This window comes from Sphaeramia orbicularis, chromosome 14 (assembly GCF_902148855.1).
Source record: "Sphaeramia orbicularis chromosome 14, fSphaOr1.1, whole genome shotgun sequence".
NCBI classification, from domain to species: domain Eukaryota; kingdom Metazoa; phylum Chordata; class Actinopteri; order Kurtiformes; family Apogonidae; genus Sphaeramia; species Sphaeramia orbicularis.
In genome coordinates this window covers 25,454,863-25,477,798 of record NC_043970.1, presented here as the reverse complement: position 1 = coordinate 25,477,798, position 22,936 = coordinate 25,454,863, and the positions used below count along the sequence as shown (strand labels likewise).

General features: G+C 37.6%; 1 protein-coding gene across 2 annotated transcripts in view; it reads left to right on the top strand.

The window, feature by feature from the left end:
• The window catches only part of tbc1d8b (TBC1 domain family member 8B), a 29,525-nt gene extending 7,719 nt beyond the window's left edge, over positions 1 to 21,806 (top strand). The window contains exons 6-21 of one of the 2 annotated variants that reach the window (XM_030153617.1): positions 1,962 to 2,169; positions 2,445 to 2,612; positions 2,736 to 2,897; positions 3,169 to 3,319; positions 3,485 to 3,699; positions 5,429 to 5,546; positions 5,657 to 5,942; positions 6,073 to 6,202; positions 6,279 to 6,377; positions 6,476 to 6,544; positions 8,247 to 8,487; positions 8,593 to 8,658; positions 15,639 to 15,731; positions 15,890 to 15,937; positions 17,111 to 17,208; positions 17,929 to 21,806. In XM_030153617.1, the coding sequence (XP_030009477.1) occupies positions 1,962 to 2,169; positions 2,445 to 2,612; positions 2,736 to 2,897; positions 3,169 to 3,319; positions 3,485 to 3,699; positions 5,429 to 5,546; positions 5,657 to 5,942; positions 6,073 to 6,202; positions 6,279 to 6,377; positions 6,476 to 6,544; positions 8,247 to 8,487; positions 8,593 to 8,658; positions 15,639 to 15,731; positions 15,890 to 15,937; positions 17,111 to 17,208; positions 17,929 to 18,354 (2,578 nt within the window). In that variant the 3' untranslated portion in view covers positions 18,355 to 21,806. The remainder of the gene's footprint in view (positions 1 to 1,961; positions 2,170 to 2,444; positions 2,613 to 2,735; positions 2,898 to 3,168; positions 3,320 to 3,484; positions 3,700 to 5,428; positions 5,547 to 5,656; positions 5,943 to 6,072; positions 6,203 to 6,278; positions 6,378 to 6,475; positions 6,545 to 8,246; positions 8,488 to 8,592; positions 8,659 to 15,638; positions 15,732 to 15,889; positions 15,938 to 17,110; positions 17,209 to 17,928) is intronic. The other variant, XM_030153618.1, reaches the window with a different exon arrangement.
• Positions 21,807 to 22,936: the final 1,130 nt, after the last annotated feature.

Below are 22,936 nucleotides of genomic sequence, written 5' to 3'. Positions count from 1 at the left end.
CATTTATTTCATTCATGGTTGTGCATTTCATCAGCAGACATTTAGTAATCATCAGGTGAACAAACATATACACACCCATGCTCGAAAAGGAACAGGATGAAGAAAATCTTATATTTCCTGCCCCCGTCTCAATAGTAATAGTCTTAGTGGTTAGCGTGACACAACTAGCTATAAAATCATACTGTATAAAGTCAGACAAACCAAACAAAATACATCCAAGGATAATACAAAATGAATACAAAACCAATACAATACAATTACATTTACTATACAAGCATTTTTCCTTTCCCCAGAAACATTACAAATTCCAGAGGAAAAATGAACAAAAAAAAAACAGCCAGTAAAGAGAAACATCCATACATAAATACATATTTCATATACCCATACACATTCCAGTTGGACATACAGTGACGAAAAAAATTATTAGACCATCAAAAGTCATCAAAAACAATGCTTATTCAATCTAGTACTAACTCCTGTCTGTATCATGTGACTAAAACAGACAGAAAAGAAAACATGGAATGCCTAAAAGCACTGTTTTGTCAGTACAATGCCATAGTTACTGATGTTACAACTGAAGTGATTTTGGTTATTATCAAGAAAACATAGAAAATGGAGAGATATCAGCTCTGAAATTAAACTCTTATGAGCTATTTTTGTTGTTATTATTTTATTTGTCCAAACAAATGTACTTTTAGTTGTACCAGGCATGAAAATGACCAAGAAATTGAAGAAAACAAGGGGTGGTCTTATAATTTTTTCTGTGACTGTAGTACATGACCTTTTTCACCCAGTGATCGTACACAGGTGGCTTTGGTTCCTTCCATTTTAGCAATATCATCCTTCTAGCTATGAGAGTACAGAAAGCCATCATGTTGGCTTGTAGTTTAGTCAGGCTGATGTCTCTTTGGGTCACTCCAAGGAGACTGCCCAATTTAAATAGGATTTTGCGTGCGCTACTGGTTGTCGTCACAGAGACAGTACACTGGAAAAACTGCTCTGGTATACATTAGCACTAATGGTAACAGTGCGCTGAATGATCCAGATGCAAGGAAATGCAACGTGCGAGGAGTTTTGTCATTGAAGGTGTTACATGACTCCTCCTTGTGACTGGCCTTAAATCATCCCCTAGTTCATCTAGAAGTTCTAAAATGGCATTGCTGGGTAGGCGATACGTCTCAATTATTTTTTCCTCTGTCATTCCAAAAATCTTGACGCCAACAGAAAAGATTCGTTCTTCGCTTTGCTTTTGGTTATGCCTATGCCGTCTCCTCGCGGCAATTATTCGCAATCTTTTGTAACTCTAACTCAACTTTATCACAGTTCTCATGTCAAAAATGTTGTCTGTCTTAATCCTTGTTATCATCTGCTTATCCGTTCTCCGGCTTCCACTGCAGATTAATGTATGAATAAAAACATGGACTTTAGCAGTTGTGTGCCATGTGACATGTTGATGTGTTGCACATGCAGGTTTATTCTGTGATCAGATATCGGCCACATTTAAAAGGGAGAAATGTCACAAACAAACGAGCAAAAAGTCAGATACAAGCAGTAAATCTGAACTGAGCCATGTGTACTATAACGGAGATGTGAATCGTTGTAATGACTCATCACTGATCCAACTGTTTGCTGGAAAACTCCTTCGCCTTTTTTTGTACTGCAGCACTAGTTACTTTTAAAACATTGCTATTATTATTAGTAGTAGTATTATTATTAGTATTATTATAAAATACAGTGCCTCAAGTATATACATTTGTAGTAATATATACATCATGAACATGTAGCTGTTGACATCAAGTGACATTTTGTGCAGGGTTTTATTGTGATTAAAGCTAAAAATGCAAGGTGAATCAGTTACTATGAGATTGTGACAGGGAAACACTGAGAAATTGTGGAACCAATGTGATTTCCTTCAGTGTGACTTTCTAAATATGGTACTTGTGCTGTGTTTTTCCCCACAGAGGCCTAGAAGCCCATGCAAAGAGTGAACAGTTCCGGACATTTTTCAGGCTTCCCAAAGAGGAAAACTTATTAGAGGTGCATGAGAGCTTTCTGTGGGTGCCCTTCAGCCATTTTAACACACTTGGGAAGATCTGCCTGTCTGAGAACTACCTGTGTTTCGCCAGTCAGGATGGGAGTCAGTGTCATGTGATCATTCCAATGAGAGAGGTAAACACAGACCGATGGAGCACTGATAGAGATACTGATTTATCGCCTTCCTTATCGATAAACTCCAGAAAATATTAGAACTTTATCTGCTTTCCAGCATATTGAATCTCCTCATTTATAAGGCTGTAATTCATCTTACTGTCAGATACGCTGCTGCTGTAATATTAATTTAGAAAATAATTAAGCTGGCTGTATTTAAAATGTATTACTTAATTTTCTCAAATGAATGACTAATCACCGGTGGATTTGTGATTGTCTGCTTCATTATGATCCAGGTTGTTAATGTTGAGAAGCCAGATTCCAGTACCAGGGCTTTAACGGTGTGTGTGCGAGGGAAAAGGGCGCTGCGTTTCTCCGAGGTTCGGGATTACCAGCGTCTTTCCAACACAATCCGGAGCAGGTGTGGGATTAGTGCCAGCCCTCTGCACTCGGCCTCATTAGAGGTAATGCACAATTAATTTTAAGTTTCTTTGTGCTGTTATATGCTCTACATTTTCATTTTGCATGTCATTTTTATATGATGACAAGTAATGCAGCCTCTTTTCTTTTTGTTTTCTGTCTGCCAGGCCATACGAGGTGAGTGTCAGTCACTCATCAACCACTTTGAGGACAACCCAGAGGATGTTACTCTGATGGTGGGACAGAAAGACAGCAGTAAAGCCGTGAGCACAGAGGCACTCATGACAGTTTTCCACCCACAGGATGTAGAAAACCTTGACCCCAAAATGGTAACTATCAGAATTTTGCACTTGACACATGACTCATGACATACATTTTGCAAGAAACTGCTGCATCTTTTTACAAACACACAGATATTTTCATAATGTAGCTACCATTTAGATTTCATTTGCTGTTCTAATATGCAAGATAAATATGTTTTTTATGTTTGTAATTGAGCGTTAAGACATGCTGGTTCTACTGTGATATGGAGCATTAACAGCTACTCAATGTTTTGTCTGTGTTTGTCTATGATTGTCTATATTTGTCTATGTTTGTCAGCTTAAAGAGAAGATGAAGGAGCAGTCTTGGAACATACATTTCTCTGAATATGGACGGGGCACAAGCATGTTTTTCACCAGGAAGACACGAGATTTGATAGTGCGTGGTGTTCCCGAAGCCCTGAGGGGAGAGCTGTGGATGCTTTTTTCAGGTATTTGTTCATCACACATCAACACATTACTTAATTCAGCGTTATAGGCACCATTAAGGGATTTATTAGTGAAGGCTGTTTGGTCTCAGGAGTATGGCCCAGCATGAATAATTCAGTCAAACATGTTCGGTGTGGACAAATGCACTGTCTGGTTTGCTTCTGTAGGGGCTGTGAACGACATGGCCACTCACCCTGGCTACTACACTGAGCTGGTTGAACAGTCTCTGGGCACAAGTACACTGGCTACAGATGAGATCGAGAGGGACCTGCACCGTTCTCTCCCAGAACATCCTGCCTTTCAGAGCGACACCGGGATCTCTGCTCTGCGCAGGGTCCTTACTGCCTATGCATACAGGAACCCAAAAATTGGCTACTGTCAGGTACACAGGATTTTTATACCCCCACCCTGGGGGTTTATAGATATAACAGGAATTACGTCTCTCCGTCCCTCTGTCTGTCTGAGATATTTGTTCACTCGATTTCTTGGACACCATTCACCCAATGCTTTTCAAATTCGACACGTGTTCTTTACCACTAGGAGTAGTGCAGTCCACAGTTTCATGGCCAAATTTCAATTTTTTTGACTTTTTACAAATTTATGAAAATTTCAACACAGAAAATTTGTCCAACTGATTTCTCAGACACTATTCACCCCATTCTTTTCAAATTGTTCCAGGGAGGTTTTTCCCCTTCAAATTTAGCCTCCTGTGTTTTAACCCCAAATACTTATTCTGCCAAAACTGTTCCCAGTTGCAGTGTTTTACTAGACCGCCTTCAGCTTTCATCACAGGACACACATCACACAATGCTCATGCAATGTCACAATACATGTCACAACAGATATTACCAGTATATATCAAAAGAATCCTGACATTGTCCAGTCTTTATTCTCTCTATCAAACTGATGGTTGTTTCAGAAATAAGAAGCTACTCACTGCTTGAATATGAAACGTATTATTCAATGCAGTAATTATCCATTGGAAGGATCTGATCTATCGGTTGAGCTAAATCGTCTGTGTTATGATTAGATTAGATTCTTATTCTTTTTTCCCCCGCCCAACCACCCCGAACACCCTTTGATTAAATCAAGTTGACGTGTTGACTTCCATAGGCTGGTTTCTACCATGCAGGCCAACATGTGCCCGGCCAACAGAGGGCTCCAGCAGTAGCCTTCTCTGGGTCCTATTTATAACCTCTCATACTGTCACTGAGGATGTTACCCAGTAATTAATAAATAATAAGCAAGTACCACTTTTGAATGTTCCACATGAACTGAGTCATTTCCATATAATACATGTGTGTTACATTGAAGTATTCAGGAGTAGTACACACATGCAGTACATTCACAAGTACTACATGCAGTTGGTACATTCAGGAGTGGTAACATGTACGTATACATCTTTAATTTCATTTACTTGGCGTAATTTGTTCATATGCACTTTTAATTAATTTTTACATCTTTAGTTCATATACATCTTTATTTTAATTTTCTTTACATTGTTAGATCATATGCACCTTCAGTTTCATTTTTTTTATGTTTGAAAAAGTTCTGGAATAATACTAAAACTCCAGCAGGACAAAGGTGCCACAGTCTAGGTAAAAACAAATGTGAATAGTATTTTCTTAATCCAGATATTGTCAATATTGCAATAATTTTAGACCAAAATTATGTAAAAAGGCAGTTTCTAGCCAGATAACAACATAAAGATATCACTCATTGTCCAACTCTACAGGAACAAAAAGAAATCTTATAGTTTGGTTGCAACTTTTTATAAGTGGAGAGAAAACAGATTGTATCATGAATCTATGTCAAATTACTATTTCTGTCAACTTGAAAGAGATTAAGTTTTTTGTATTATGTTAGTAATTGTATTCTATTTTATATCCTTGAAACTTAAACCAGCTAATGGTGAACTGTAATTGGTCAGTTTGCTAATGTAACTTTCACTTGGTGTGTTAGAGACAGAGGTACAAAAAAAAGCCAAGGTTGAGTCTCATTTTTAAGAAAATAACTGTACTTTTGTTGTTATTCATCCATGTTGCTCTCCTCTCTGTTAGAAGTGAGAACAGATGTCTGTTTCTTCAAGCTTATCTTTTTCTCATTCTCAGGCCATGAACATCCTCACCTCAGTTCTCCTGCTCTACGCAAAAGAAGAGGAGGCGTTCTGGCTGCTAGTGGCCGTCTGTGAGAGGATGCTGCCTGATTATTTCAACCGCAGAATAATTGGTAAGAGGATTCTGACTGAGAATTGTACTCCTGTTAGAAAATGACATTTTCACAATTTCAGGAAGTGACTTAAAAGAATAGGTTTTAAAGTGTTCTAAATCTCTTTTCAGGTGCTTTGGTTGACCAGGCTGTGTTTGAAGACTTGATTCGAGAAAACCTCCCGCAGCTGGTGGAACACATGACGGATCTGAGTTTCTTCTCATCTGTGTCCTTGTCCTGGTTTCTGACACTCTTCATCAGTGTCCTGCCCATCGAGAGCGCTGTGAACGTGGTGGACTGTTTCTTCTACGATGGTATCAAAGCCATCCTACAGCTTGGCCTGGCGGTGTTGGATTACAACATGGAGGCTCTGATCAGCTGCCATGACGACGCTGAGGCCGTCACCATCCTCAACAAGTCTGTGTCAACAGTTTCAGGCAGTCTCCCATTATTAGTTAAAAAATAATTCATGAGCCATGAATACACGTCTTGCACGTAATTGCGCTGGAGCTTAATGGTTTTTCCTTCTGTGATGCTGCTTTTTCAGATTCTTCGACAGTGTAACAAACAAAGACAGTCCACTGCCCCCAACAGTGCAGCAAGCTTCAGTGGGCAATAATGATAAAACATCCCACTTCAATGTGGATATCAGTGAACTGATCCGAGAGGCCTACGAGGTACAGCCACATCCTTTTGGCTCAGTTTTATTCACTGATGTCAGTGATGTGTTAACTAATGTCTTTATGTTTTTAGAAATATGGAACTATACGTTCAGAGGAAGTCGAGAGTTCACGGAAGAAAAACAAACTTTATGTCATACAGACGCTGGAGGATACAACCAAGCAAAATGTTGTGAGTAGAATGAAAGAATAGCAACAATAAAAATGTAATGTTTGTTGTGTCAAAATTCATTAAAAAGCTTTTTTTTTTTCTTTTTTTTTTTTTTTTAGATTCGGGTCGTTTCACAAGAAGTCAGATTCAGTGCCTCACAGCTTGATGAGCTTTACAATTTATTCAAAGTGAGTTCAGCAGGTCTTTTCCTGTTTTTCTGCCATCTTACCTCAATAATGAAAAAAACATATTTACTATGCAATCATTCCCATTTGTCTGTCCATCCATCTGTCTGCAAGATTACGCTAAAACTAGACGGACTGTCATGAGTCTTTGGAGCAGATCCATAAAAGGAGGCAGAGGGAGTGCATGTTTTGCTTGTTTCAAGAGCCCATTCTATGTACTACATACTCAGAATCTATATATCTATTTATCTGTACTAATATTCAGCATCAGTAGAATGTGTCTCTGTGGAGACACTGTCCATGTTGCCACTTCCTGAATGCATATTTGCCCTGTAACCCTGGTAACCACTACTGTCCAGGGGCTACTGGGCTATGTTCGCTGTCTGTCATTGTCCAAAGTCTCCACAACTGCATTGCATTGTGGGATATTTATGCTGGCAAACTGTCCACAGCTTGCATACCGTATTATTTATCTGGAAATAGTGTGCAGTTCACATACTACTGGCTTCATACTTTGGTTTCAAATGCATTATGAAATCTTGCATACTGTTTTGACCTGACTGTTTGCATGTTAGTGTGGAATTTCAGACACCTCAAACTAACTTAGAATGAAAAACTTGAAAAACAAAACTAACCACCAAGTGACTCAAACTGCCAAATTAGAAGTGAAATGTTTGTCATCAGTGAAACTGTTAGTTACAGTAACCAGAGCCACAAACTGACAGAAGTCACAATCTGCAGTTTGGAGAGTGGGTATTTGGTCGTGGTGGACGTCATCTCTTGGACGCTGGCTCCCAGGCCACTTTCATCCGGTCATTGCCTTCTATCCCAACCACAGCATATTAAAAATTATATTCTGACTAAAGATTCAGGATCAGTCTCCAGATGTAACCACGTCCTGAAGTTGGTTTCTTTGACTGGAGACCAGTATTGTTTTTTTTAATGGAGTCCAATGGGAAAAGTAGCTCAGCTCCCTGAATAAACAACTAACATAACAATCAGATGACCTTTGTGGTGATCTTTACATCTAATCCATAGACTCACAAATGACAACATCCCATAAACTGTAACATTAACTAAATGATCATTTTGTGAAACAAGGTACAGTTTGAGGCATTTCATCAGGCAAAGCCCATTTAGGATAGCTCTGATCCAATGGGCTTACAGTCATCCACATGATCAGAATTTAAGATAATTAGACACAGGTTAGCCATTACCGTAAAAAATCTTACAATTTACAAACATCTTCAGAAAATGTGGTGAGGAAAAAATGTCTTCTGGTAATTGTAAAATGCAGCATATTTTTCCCTGCATTAAAGCAACCACAAAACAACTAAGACAGAAATAAGTTCATCAGAAGTGATTTACCGACTCTGAATATGTGCTTTTATGCCTGTCTGTGTTTTAACAACATTAAGTTATTCATGATATGACATAACCATCATGCCTCTGTGAACTGTCTTGTTGAAGACTTTTCTAGTTGGCTTAAATAGCATATTTTAGCCTGGTCACACTGTTATAGGTTAATAAAATTAACAATTTTCTAAAGAAATTAAAATTTAAAACAATTATAGATCTTAAAATATTCTGGCTCTTAGGGTTTCTGCTTAGAAAGTTCATGAGCCTTGTACAATTATAGTTTATGATGCAAAGTAATTATCAATGCTTCTTTCTGGGTTTTTTTTTTAATTGTTTTTTTTTCCAGAGGCAGCATTTCCTCAGCTGCTACTGGACGATTAATAGTCCCGCTTTGCTCCATCATGACCCCAGCCTGGCATACTTGGAGCAGTATCAGCTGGGTTTTCAGCAGTTCAGCATCCTCTTCTTCCTGCTGGAGCCCTGGGCTTTCTGCACCACCAAGAGCACCCTCTCCCTCTGGGTCTTCCGCCTGATAGACGAGAACCAGGATGGCCTTGTCAACTTTAAGGAGTTCTGCTGTGCCCTCGGTTTGTTTACTAATACCCTCCAAACCCCAACTGCAGCTCCTAATCCTCATGTCCTGCTCCTCCTCCTCCTCTGACATCTCTTTCATCATGTTGCTTCTCCCACAGATACTTTGTACAGCAACTCCTTCACAAATAAGCTCAAATTCCTCTTCAAGCTGCATCTGCCACCAGGTGAGCAATAAAAAAGCATGTCTAAATTTAACTATTACACATGTTAATCCAACTCTTTTTGAAAAGTCAAATAGACTGGGTGCTGAACCTTGTAAATATTAGGTAACCATTTTAACCACCTTATAGTACAAGTGACCCTAACACTAACCCTATTTTTACTCCATTTATTCCATTTACTCCTGATTTTACTCCAAATCATAAACAAATCTCTTCATACTGGTATCTTTCCAGATGCCTTCAAAACAGCTGTTATCAAACCCTTACTAAAGAAACCTAACCTTGACAGTAACGCTATGACCAGTTTTCGTCCTATATCTAATCTCCCGTTCATAGGCAAAGTACTGGAAAAGATAGTCTCTGCTCAAATAAATCACTATCTCAAAGAGAATAACATCTTAGAGGAATTCCAATCAGGCTTCAGGGCTGGTCATAGCACTGAGACCACCCTCACCAAAATAATCAGTGACCTCAGGCTCAACTCTGATGCCAACAAGGTCTCAATCCTGGTCCTCCTTGACCTAAGTGCTGCATTTGATACAATTGATCATGACATCCTGATTAATCGGCTAGAAAAGCTCGTAGGTTTTTCTGACAGTGTACTACAGTGGTTCAAAACGTATATTAAGGGAAGACAGTACTACGTCAGGCTTGGAGATCACGTGTCAAACACACATGATACATGCTATGGGGTTCCACAAGGGAGCTGCCTGGGTCCACTACTATTCTCCTTATATATGCTACCACTTGGAGATATCATCAGAAAACATAATGTTAGCTTCCATAGCTACGCGGACGACACACAAATATACATCTCCGCAGAACCCAATGACGTGACAGCCATCCATTCCATTACAAACTGCCTCACAGCAATGAATCAGTGGATGTGCAGGAACTTTCTGAAACTGAATGAGGAAAAAACTGAAATCCTGCTTGTTGGCCCAAAAGCAAAAAGGGAAATGCTGATGAGTAGGATGGGCAAACTCACTTCCTGGATCAAACCAGAAGTGACAAGTCTGGGAGTCATTATAGACTCAGACTTAAACTTTAAGTCCCACATAAAGAAAGTCACTAAAACGTCATTCTTCCACCTCAGAAACATAGCCAAAGTAATGCCGGTTATAAATCGAAAGGATGCTGAAAAACTGGTCCATGCTTTTATCTCCAGCAGACTGGACTACTGTAATGCACTCCTTACAGGTCTCCCAAAAAGCACCACAGACAGAGTTCAGCTGATTCAGAACTCTGCAGCTAGGTTATTAACCAAAACCAAGAAGAGAGAGCACATTACTCCAGTGTTGGTTTCCCTGCACTGGCTACCGGTAACCTACAGAATTGATTTTAAGATACTACTCCTCACGTATAAAGCTCTAAGTGGAACCGGACCAAGTTACATTGCAAACTCACTGATCAATTATGTACAAACTAGAACACTGAGGTCATCAAACGCAGGGTTACTAGCGACTCCCAGAAATATTACAAAGAAAATGGGGGACGCAGCCTTTACTAACTATGCACCAAAGTTATGGAATACAATTCCAAAAGACATTAGAGAAGCCAGTTCACTGAATATATTTAAAACCAAATTAAAAACATTTTTATTCTCATTAGCCTTTGAAAGGAGATAAAAATGGGGTCACAATTCAGGAACCAGGAATGTGCGGTTTTTCATTTTTATTTTATTTTATTGTATTTCTGTTTTTATTTTTTATTTTACTGTATTTCAAATTTCATCTTATTTCTTGCCCTTCAAAAATTCTATGTATAATCACATATTTTAATGTGCGCTGCTTTTATTTTTATTTTATTGTATTTCTCTCACATTTCATCTTATTTCTTGCACTTCAAAAATTCTATGCATAATCAAATATTTTAATGTGCGCTGTTTTTATATTCATTTTTATTTTATTGTATTTCTAATCAAATCTAAATGTATTTTAATATTGTATTTTTTTTTTCAATCAATGTGAAGCACTTTGGGCTACAATTTCTGTATGAAAGGTGCTATACAAATAAAGTTTATTATTATTATTATTATTATTATTATTATTATTATTATTATAACGCCAACCCAGAGTAATAATCAAATTAACATCGAGCAACACTGAAGACAAGTTTAGAATGTATAATACAGAATACTACTTCTACTAATAATAATAATTTAAAAAAAGCATAAAAGAATAGATAAATACATTTCAGGAATAATTGTAATAAAGTAGACAGCTAAGTATAAGGTGTGGACCAGTTGAACTTGTTTGTCTAAAGTAAATTGTCATTTTATGTTTCAATTTCTAATCTGGCTGAAATATTTTCTAGAAGACCGCCATATGTTGTAAAACTCATCTTTCTTCCCATTTAATGAAAATCTGGTCTTTTCTAAATCTAAGTGTGTCATCATTTCTCTCCTCCAGAGTACATGCATTTTGATCTTTGCCTGTTTCCAGTCAATTAGAAATAATCTATGACAAATAGACGAATGTTATCACACTCTTCTCAGACTCTTTTAGTTGAACCTTTGACCCATTTGCCTGACGTGTCCAAACCAGTGATTGCAGAGAGTCTAAAGTTCAAATCCAGTAAAGGTTTTCATATGTAGCTCCAAATTGTAGCTCACAACCAACAATATCAGCAGATGTTCGGAAACGGCTGAAACTACATCACAAGGTCAGATACAGTTACATCAGTCAATAGTCCAAAGGGCTTGGAAATGCATGAGCTGTCATTTCAATTAGTCAGCACATAACTCTGTGTGTGTGGAGCGAACGGATTACCCAGAAAAAGAAACTGTCGCTGAATGTGAGGTTCTTGTCTGCATGATCAGGCTGGAAGGCAGCGTTAAGAATAGTCAGTGCGCTGCGTGAATGAACTTTGCCATGGCAACAATGGGTGTAAAGAGCCATGAGGACATGTTGCAGCGGGGTAGTTTCACCTCAGAGGGGATGTGCGATGGGGGAAGTGACAGCTCAGTAACAGACGAGTACTGACGGTGTTAGATATACCGGCTGTAGGAGATCAGACAGCTCAGTTTGATTTATGTGACACAGATGAACACATTGCTTCAGCACCAAGGACAGGTCCTATCGTTGTGTCCATAGTCCAGACAGTGTCGTCCACAGTCCATCAGCAAATGAAAGCAGAACCAAGAGGCTGCAGCTGATTTCACCTCACTACACCTTCAGCCACAGATGACGACTCATCTGTGCAGTGATTTGTTGTGAACACAATGCGCGCATTTTTCACCCTATGTTGTACCTACATGTGTGTGGCTGAATAAACATCAAGTTCAGGGTACTTCATTTATACCCGTAGGAGCAAATGGTAGGCACTTAAGAAAAGACATGGCTATTGAAACAACACAATTGTAGACAGCAGACAAACACAGCAGAATAATAAAAATACAATAAAAATAATATAATACAAAATACCCAGTCCTCCAAAGACCGTAGTCCTTAAATAAAGAAAGTGAAAATAAAACGCTGAAAGTAAAATAAATACATTAATAGTCATTGTTTGCGTAATCTATCATTGATGGCTGCTCGAACCGGACTATTTTTGTGCCATGTTGTTTGACATTTTGCACCTCCAATCCAACATACAGATGATAGAAGCTCAATTTCACTGTACAAAGGCTAGGTGTGATCATTTCAACTAGAGCTTATTATCTGCTGTAACAGGGATGGTGGGCTAAGCTTGGACTCAACAGTCAGCCTCATGAACCAATTAACACTTAACACATTGACCTAATTGAATTAGAGATGGGATGATTTGACTTGTACAACCACACACATTTCTGCAACAAGAATTAAGGGCTGTCCACACCGAGAACCACAACGACTGCATGTCTCAAAAATGGAATACTCTGGTTTTCTTCAAATATCAGGAAAACTGCAAGGCAGGAAATTAAGTAACATGCACAGTTTAGAAGGTATGGATCACAGGGGTCACTTATGAAAATTCAGAAGTGACTGAAATGCTTTTTTTTTTTTAATGTGAAAAACCAAAGATGCATACCCTCGTTACCATGCATGTTGCTACATATCTTACTCTACAGCATTCTGGAAATTTCAGTAAAAGTGGAATGCTCCTGTTTTTTAGGGTTTCTTTATAAAGCTGTTTGTGTCCTCTTTGACCAACAATAGTGTTCTGTAAATATTGTGCCACACACATGCTCCAGCTGGGTTTGAGACTCAAAATGAATATCACCTTTTGTCAGAGAGCAAGTCAGCCGGTTTTTTATCTTTAATTCATTATGCTCACATTGTAAAAAAGGCAAAGGAGGGTATTAATTCACTGGTGCGTCTACAAAAATAAAGGTGGTACATAATACAGCATCTGATTTCAGACTGACGGTCAGAAATCAGATGCTTCTCCTGACTACAGTCAATTACTTGTCTACCCGATTAATCGGCCCCATGACTATAACTTAGCTCAAATAATAAATAAAAGCTGAATAATGTGAAATACAGTGCTAAATTGATGAGCATATAGTGTATTTAGATACATTTCTGTCAGTTTTTCTGCCATCTCAACATGATCCTAAAGTTAGAAAAATGTTAAACTCTTAAATTTAGTTAAGGGTTAAAGGGATCATATTTTGCTTAACCCGCTTTTATTAGTCTTTGGTTCATTTATTTGTGTATATGGGGACCTTAACAGTTCGTAAAGTTTGAATTTGAACCCTGCAGGTGCTGCAAAGCTATCTTCATATTCATTTTGGCAAAAATCAGTGGATTTCTACAACCCCTTTTAATTCTTTCTTAATTTGTTACGTCTATAACTCGTTACGTCACGTCATTTGCACATATAAGGTCAAGACTTCCAATGAATATTTCTCCGAGTACGACACTATTGTTTATCAGCAGCAGCAGTTGTAGTAAAAACTGAAAATATGTCCAAACTTCAAGCTGATTACCTAAAATGTTCAGTTATTAGTTGTATTAATGAACACAAGCGGCTGAACGGGACAGAGCAGCACAGCCAACAACCTGGAGGGGGTGGGATGTGAAATGGTTCATTTGCATTTAAAGGGCCAGCGCTCAAAACGAGCTTTCTGGTGTCATTACTCAGAAATAGGGTTGAAGATGGACCTGTGGAGTTGAATTAATGAAGAATTCAGACCTAAGCATAGCATTTACAGTTGATGTAGACCACAGGGAAATGTTTTAAAATGCATAATTCCATTAAAAAAACAAACAAAATATCACTCCTTTAAACATAACGGCTGGACAAACCTGTGAAAAAGCTGTTGAGGAGAAGCTGGAAACACTGGGGACTGTGGTGGAGAGATGCACACTGGGTACGGAGGAGGGCATCTTGGAAAATCCAGATCATCCTCTTTATCTGATTCTGATACGCCAGAAGAGCAGCTGCAGTGGGCGACTAACCTCATTCAGATGCAGGATTGAGAGATATAAAAGATTCATGCCCACTGTCATCAGTCTACAACATTTCAGTCGGATGATTCATGGACTGATGATTGTCCATGATAATTTTTTTTTTTTTTTTGAGTGAGATTAAAATAGTGAATATCCCCCTGGGCATCAATAAAGTTCATCTCTATCTATCTTTATGTGTAGCTCCCATTGTCCCTGACTGACCAAAGAGTCAGTTGTGTTCTCCTTAATCTGCAAGAGATGTGATGATAGAGAACCACTGATGTTAAAATACTCTGCTTTTCATAATGTTATAGTGTGTTTTGAGGGGTTGTGCTCAATAAGGCATTATTTCCGACAAATCCTAAAAAGTACTGAAAACATAAAAGACAAAAAGCAGTTCAGTGTTTCGCAGCTCACAGTGTTTTCACTTTTCTCTTTTTTTTTTAGAATTGTCTTCTAATGTGTTTATGAACAAATATGACTCTCCTTCCCATGGTCTTTACAGGGGCTGGGAACACACTTTGCAGATAAACATCAGCCTATTGGTGGTAACTACTTCATAAATGCCCCTGGGAAGCTTTAAAGTGTTAAGTAGATTCAGTAAATATTCATGTCATATTCATCCAACTTGAAAACTTTAAATTATATCTGAGATTTTTGATGAATAATAAGGTTCATCTGACATGACATGACATGACATGACATGACATGACATGACATGACGCTGCCGCTTAGTATAGCACAGAGTTATGACTGAGTAGTAGAGGCGTATCTGATACTGCTTTCTAGTGAGAGTAATTGTTTAATCCAGGCGTGTAAACCAACATGCATCAGTGCGCACACACATACACACACACACACACACACACACACACTTTTTTTCTTTTTGTTAGTGCACACAAGAGCAGTGTATCTCTGCTGTGAAGAGGAACTCTATTAAAGTGATACAGGCAGGATATGTGCTTTATGTAATTAAAAAAAAAAGAATAAAAATAGAAGAATGATCAATTAATTTAGACTCAAATGTATAAGCATTTTGTTTTGTGTTTTGCATTTGATTTTAATTTGTTAGATAAGTAAATGAATTAAAGCTCTTGTGGTCATTTTTGATTTTCATATGGAATAATGGCCGTAACAGTCAAGTGTGTTTTGATTATGAAAGAAATCTGAAACCAGGCAGGAAAATTCCATCTGCACAAATTGCACAGCATAATGTTCCTAAAGGCAGTTCATTCTGGGCTTTTTTGTATGTTAAACATCCATTTACTGCTGAGCGTTGTTTTATCGTCTGCTTCTGTGGTGCTCAAAAAGATAGTGACACATGGGTCAAAGGGTGTCGTAAAGCACTTATTGTCCTATTTTTTTCTACCAGAAATTAACTGAACTTGTTGTGTTCTTTTAACAGCACATTAAATCTAACTCTTTAATATAAGGTCATCACAGCCTCCATTATGTCTTCAACTGTCTCATTGCAGGACGTGATGAGACTGCATGGGACGCTGTCAAACTATTTCTGCATTTTCTGTTTCTTTTAAACTCTTGCTTGTTTGGATCCTCTGTCTTTGTCTGTTTCATCCTTCCTTCACACTTACGAGCAGTGTCTTCTAGCTTTCACAGGTAGTCCTTTACACATAAAGGAACAAAGAATCCAGCACTTTATTCCAGTGACTGAAGACTCTTCTCATTTGAGTAGACTCACTGGTTAGCCTCTTTACTCTTCCTTTCACTTTAAAACTGCTTAAATTTTCCCTTTCCTCCTATATTTCTAATCCTTTATTAATACTTGCATGCTTTCTTTGACTACTCTGTAGCTATTCCCTATGCTAATGTTATTCACATGTTGCTTATGTACATTTCAGCATTTGAACTTCCAGAAGATGGAGTAATAAGGAAAAGCCCTGAAAGAGGTAATGTGTCATCTCATTTTACCACAGAGACAGTGGATTCTTGTGAATATGAGCTTAAAATGTACTTTTATCTCATGTCTTTCATGTGATTCTATTTTTATTATGCTTTGGGTTTTTCCATTTTTGCTTTTATATGCAATTTCTTTAGTACTTCTATTATTTTATTGCTGTGTTTTATGTGGTTTTTTTTTTGCTTTTTATGTGAACACAAGACAAAGCATGATGCAAAATAATTTTCTTTATTAAAAGACTTGTATAGTGCTGTGCAAAAGGCTTAGGCCATCTGTAGCTTTGTTGTGTCTGCAGGGTTGAAATGACCATACATATTTATTTCTCATTTCCTTTTCTTCAGATTTAACGAGAAATGTGCACAGCCATAAAAGACACAAAAAACCAAACTAAATGGGTTGTAAAGGTTAAAGTCACCATTTAGTGTGACCTCCCACCCCATGACAAGAAACAGCACAAACATCTGACATGTGTTGAATGAAACCTGGTATAAAACATCAGAAAATTAATACATTAAATCTCAAGAGAGGACACACTAAATACGACAACTTTGGTTTTCCCTGATAGTCTTCCCATATATTATTATTATTATTATTATTATTATTATTATTATTATTATTATTATTATTATTATTATTATTATTATTATCATTATAATACACTCATTGAATGTACAGGGTTTCTTCGGGGTCTTAAAAAGTCTTCAAAGTCTTGAATTTACAAATCTGCATTTTATACCTTAAAAAAGTTGTAAAATGTATTAAATTTGATATGGTAGGTCTTAAGTTATGTTGCCATAAATGTGTTTAAATGTGTCTGGGAAATGTTCAAGCCGCAAAGTAAGTAATATTAGTCGACTCAGTTCCACCTGTTGTTAACCGACAATTTATATTGAAATTAGGAACTAGTTATCACTAACTTTGCAGCCCCTGGTGAGAAATGACTTGGAACAGTGGGAATCAAGGCACTGAAGTAAATAAAGACATTTTCCTATATTCTAGGAGTCAGGAATTTTTTGCAATTTGGGCCGTGAAATAGGTATTAAATTCTGTTCTAAGTGGTCTTAAAAAGTATTAAATTTTACTTGTAGAAACCTCTAGGAACCCTGTTATATCATGTTTTGCATGTTGAAGTTACAGTCTAGATTTTACTTGACATTTATAGGTCGTGGAAAAGTGGACCTCCAGGCCTACCTGAAACAATGGCAAAATGAAATCCTTAAGAAAGAGGAAACCATAAAGGACCTCCCCAGGATTAACCAGGTAATTTCATTCAGAAATGTGCGCACTGACTCCTCACAGTCCATTTATTAGCTCACTGGCTGACAGGCCATGAGCTATTGTAAAGGCTCCGTGTCGGTCTTCGTGGTCGTGGTTGTTAGCAATTTCTTCAAACATCCTCTCTGACAAAATTACCAGTTGGTTTCATTTCAGATTTTTTTATGTAGCTTCCTTGGGACAATATCTACAAAGTTTGTCCACGGTTTTGAAAAATTTTGACTTTTGAATTTTTGAAGAATTTTTGAAATGTAAAATATTTGCAGATAGCTATTATGGACCATATTCATCTTTTTTGGGGGAAAAAGACCAATGATGGGTTTGAAGTAGTTCACTGAGTTTATTATAAACACTATGAGGAGAATTTTAGATCATTTTTAAATATTTGACAGTAGAAAGAGATGGCTGGAATGGCACGGAAATGGTTCATCACTAACCATCAATATTGCTACTATTGAGCACTGATAGGAAGTTACATATGGACTTTCATTTAGTTTGTTGAATTATCCTCCAGTGTAAGTGCCACCCACTTCTATTGGGAGATCGATCTGCATCAAGACCACAGGACTCTCACAGCAGCAGAACCTGACAACCTCACAAATTCAACTTATTGATTCTTCATAGAACATGCTGGGGAGATACAAGGCCACTGGTCGTATTTTATCTAATGAAGTCTGTTCATGTGTCATTTTTTTCCTCCCTCAGACTCAGTTCATCCAGTTCTCTAAGACCCTGTACAACATATTTCACGGGGACCCAGAGGAGGAGTCTTTGTACCGCGCCGTGGCCCACGTGACCAGCCTCCTTCTGCGGATGGAGGAGGTTGGACGGAGGCTGCAGGAGCCGAGCAGCCCGGCAGAGACTTCAAAGTCCGCCCACGTCTCCGGGGAGGAATCTTCAGCCGAAGACGCCTCCACCACTCCAGAGAGCTCCGACACTTCCAGCCCCCACAACAGTCAGGACGCAGCATCCGACCTGACGGAGGTGGAGTGGTCGTTTTCATTCGAGCAGGTCCTGGCGTCGCTGCTCAACGAGCCGGCCATCGTTGGCTTCTTCGAAAGGCCTGTCGACATCCAGACTAAACTGGCACAAGCCAAGGCTGCTCAACTGAAACCAAAAACACACAAGTGAACGGAGCAGAAGTCGACACGAATTTCCTTTTTTTTTTTTTTTTAAGCTTTTGCTGTTGATGTGGCATATAAGCGTAAAAAGGGAACATTAGAAAATCTTGGATGCACCTTGTGTGTTTGTGTCAGCCAGATTCTGATCAGCAGAGCGGCTCATCAAATCTTGAAGACATTTTGAGACTGTTGTAACCGTCCACTGACCAACACCTTCAGTGCATTCCCATATGAAGCCTCAGTGTAGATACTGTGGGCTGTCATTCCTTTTACCTTACACCTATTTTTGCACAATTAAAGCTTCAGTAGGCGTTTCGTTCCCTTTGACAGAAATTCTGTTGTAACCTCTCTGCATATTATAATAGTTCTGAGAGAAAACTAGACTTCTGCGCCTCCTCTGTTTTCAGGCTTTGGATGAAAGATTTTGTAGAGTCACCAGTCTTTCAGAGAGTGGGGATATATTCTAAAACTCACCATATAACTTTTTTAAGTTAATCCTTGAACACAAAGCTTGGAATCTGTAAATGGATCTGCATTGTGTAGATTCTACACAGTGTCCAAAAACATCTCATTACACATTTTATTTCACTAATTAAACTAGAAACAAACTAGGGTTTTCATTTTCTCAAATTCTGAAAAGGTAAACGTCTGAGCCGGATCAATAACCCTTAGCATCGATAACTGCCAGAATCGTCCTCATGGACAGACATTAGCTTCACGTACCTCAGACTGACCCGGTCTCAGTCGATCCACAACAGTTCTGGTCACATTGAACTGATACTAATACTCATCCTTCTGGGTCCATTTGTCTTTCTGCGTCTTTCTTGACAGTGATGTGGAACACCACTCAAAGATGATCAGAAACCTGTATTTTCCATTGAGTACAAAACCACTGACCCAGAAATGTTCCATTTTAAAGATTTTCGTCCAAGCCTGATCCTGAATTTAAGTACATTTTATCTAGAAAATAATGATTGACAGCTGACTGATCGCTGTCTAAATTCCATCAGACATGTCTCTACTTTGCAACAACGCTGCAGCTCCTCCTACTGTGATGTTGAAGCTTCATAGGGAGGACAAAACTGCAGGAGGAGGCTTTATATTTGCAATTCTAATGTTTTCTCTCCTGATTTCTGCCTACTGCAGCTTTAAATCTGATTATGCATTTTCAATCTTAACATTTATTTTTTCATGCAGCTTCTTTTTCTTTAGATTTGAAGGAGTTTAAAATATAAATAGATAGAACATATATGCCATATAGTTTTGTATCCATATAAGGGACATCAACACTAACACTAGATCATGATAAGTAGTCTTTAAAAAATAGAAAGTCTGAGTATCATCACAGTTTATCACTTTAAAATGAAACATCAGCGTCATCTTCCTGAAAGGCTAGTTGTTTTGTCGAGAACTAGAATAAAAAAAAAAAAAAAAAAAAGTGGGTTAGTGATTTAGGACAAACCTCCGTCTTGTCCCTGGAAGCCATAGATTGGTTTCAGAGATTATTAGATATATTAGCGTACACAGATCTACTTCTGGTGATATACAATACATTTGCAATAACATAACAGCTGCTGCAGCACATTCATCTGTCTTATTCCTTAAGCAGCGGTAGAGTAGTTGAAACTGTGTGTAAATTGTAGAAGTAAAATCGTTAAGAAATCCCTCTATGCTGCTGTGGGAATTCATCTATGTTTATATCTAAGTGAAGCATTTGGTTTCTCCAGAAGCTCTGCATCCGTGGAGCTCCGAAACAGAGCTACGTTTGTCCTAAACTGTGCTGTATGTATTCTTCTCAGTACGACTGGTTGATGTACTGTTTGCTTATATCTGTCGTACTATATAGGACGTTATCTTCTCGTGTAAGTACAGTATTTAATATATATACTGTAAGGTCAGTCCAATAGTCATATGATTATTGTATTTATTAGAGTCAATGACAGTGCTAAGATAGGAGTTAGTGGATTGTTGTTGCAACTTAAAACACTTGAAGGATGTTTGTTTTATTAAATCTCAGGGTGAAATTTGTGTAAAATAAAAGGGGCAAAGGGATATTTTTGGACACGGGGCATACACGGTATATGACATAGCCTACGTTTTGTCTGTAAAATATAGAGCATGTGTAGCATAGATAACTAATAATTTGCCATATTACACTAGCCTTCACTGCTCGCAACAAAATGCCACATATGACTTACAGCGTCGAAGTGTTGTTGTTTTCTGCCTTTGCGATTTCTGCCTCTTTAGTTCTTTATTTTGTGTGTTTGTTTCTGTGTCACTGAATAATTTGTTGCTCAGTTCTTGCAGAGTGTTTGAGATTTGGCCGACATACACGGTTGTAAATCTCAGAAGTGTCAGATGGTAAAAGGTCACGACCGTATCAGCTGCAGATCGTCGTCTCCAGGGGCCAAATACACACATTTCTAAGACCTTAACTCTGCTTGTGTGGGGAGAAACTGCTTAAGATGCTTTTGTAGCGCAAGTGCAATTCTATGTTTCATGTATTTGCTAGAATAAATTTTTTTTAAAGATATATATAGATTTGAGAACATCCACTCTGGAATGAATTTCAGTGTATTATTAGTGTGATTTGTAAAAAAACAAACAAACAAAAAAACAAAATGGGAAACGATGAAAGACCAGCTACAACAAATCTACTAATCTGCCAGTGTTTACATGACTAATATGAAATATATGTAGACCCCATTTATCTTTCATATGGTGTCACTTATGTATCCAAAGCTTCGTCTGCTCAGTAACTAAAGCCATAAGGGGAAAAAAATAGAGGCTGCAGAGTTTAACAGGTATTTCCATATTTTACAATGATCATTTCTGGCCATGGTCTGACAATTTCACTGCGACTGTTACTGTAACTAACATCTCCAAACTTCAAAAAAACAAAAAACAAAAAACAATTCACACATGCAAATAACCAACTCTTAGCAAAATCTGTTTATCATTTCAGTTTGTTGCATGCTCTGCTCTAGTTCTGCTATGTTTGCGTCACAGATGATTTCAAAGGAGGTTCATTTTAAGGGAAGAAGCAACACAACTTTTTCGCTTTTAGATGTTTCTTCAAGCCTAAGGTTCTGGAAAATCGCACTAAAGAGAGAGGGTTTTTTTTAATCTTCTGAAAGAGGAGAATAAATCACAGGAGGTGACTTTGTAGAAGTGAAGGCAGAGAAACGAGTAGGTTGGAAATCCTCCTGGCATGCTGTCAGTTTTGCCATTAAGCATGAGAGTGCGTACATTGGGCATGGACAATGTTCCTGCTGGTGCATTAGTGTATTATTAATCGAGTTCTTTATATGTGCAATTCTTGTCTACAGGGTTTAGTCTGTAGCTTCTGATTGGAAACCTAGTTTGCAAAGTTAAGAATATTTCTGTTTACCTGATTGATTCTACTTTTTTTAAATTTCCTTATAAATGTACCAGAATAAAGAGTTAAAATTCTATGAATGATGAAGTTGAGTGTCTGTCGTGTTTCATGTTTTGTTTAAAGTATATGTGGATAGTCTTAATACATGTAAAGAGTAATAATTACCACGTTCAGTATTCGAATTCCTTTTATTCTTGAATTTTCATTTATATTCAATTATATGAGGGATAATTTACAGCACATTCATTACTCCAAAATGAATACAGACATTTTTTGGACCATCCTGAATTACTTATTATTATAGGATTCTGTTGGGTTTCTGTAAATTGACTTAGAGTCTGGTTTTGACCAACTCTATATATAAAATGTCAAGAGATAACTTTTTTGTGATCTGGCGCTATATAAATAAAATTTGATTGATTGAGTGATTTTATTGGTTTTCCCCTGTAAGTCGCTTTGGAAAAAAGCGTCTGCCAAATGCGTAAACATAAACATAAACATAAACTTATTACATAGCATTTTACTAAAATAAAACATTAAGCAAAAATATTGAAAATAAAAGGGATTTGATTTAGTTAAAAAATGACCCTCAAAGTCTATAATCCTGATCGAAATACCATCATTTAACAATCAGAGTGGAGTACTCAGCGGAAGTGCAACAGCTGACTTCTAAATAGATTATACCGAATTCTATTTTTCCCAAGTTCAGACAGTTAGACTACATGATACATGAGTTTTGAAGCCCTGTGCATGATCAGTGTGATTTTTTTTTCTTGAGAAACCTGACGTGTACAATTAGATACATGCAATACACAGATAATCCACCAGGGGGGAGGAATTCATTCACCAGAGGCCTTCCCAGTGACACTACAAGATTGTCATTAATGAGGAAGGAGGAAGAACTTTGCAAATTTTGAAAAGGAATTACCAATTTGTTAGACATGTTTGTGTTATATTATGTTTTAATTTGTTAAGAAATAATATTTGGGCAGTGAGACCCAATGTATCAAATATGATACAAAATTGAAACTCATACATGGAAATCAATATTTGAAAAACATTTTTTTGGTTGTTCAGAAGGACCAATAAAGGCTCCAGTTTCAAAGAACTGGAATTTTCTGTCAGTGATTTAATAGTTCAGGCTTTACAGGGTTAATTTTGCTTATCTGCAATTACATACAATTAGATTGTATGAAATAGTGGAGGACTTAAA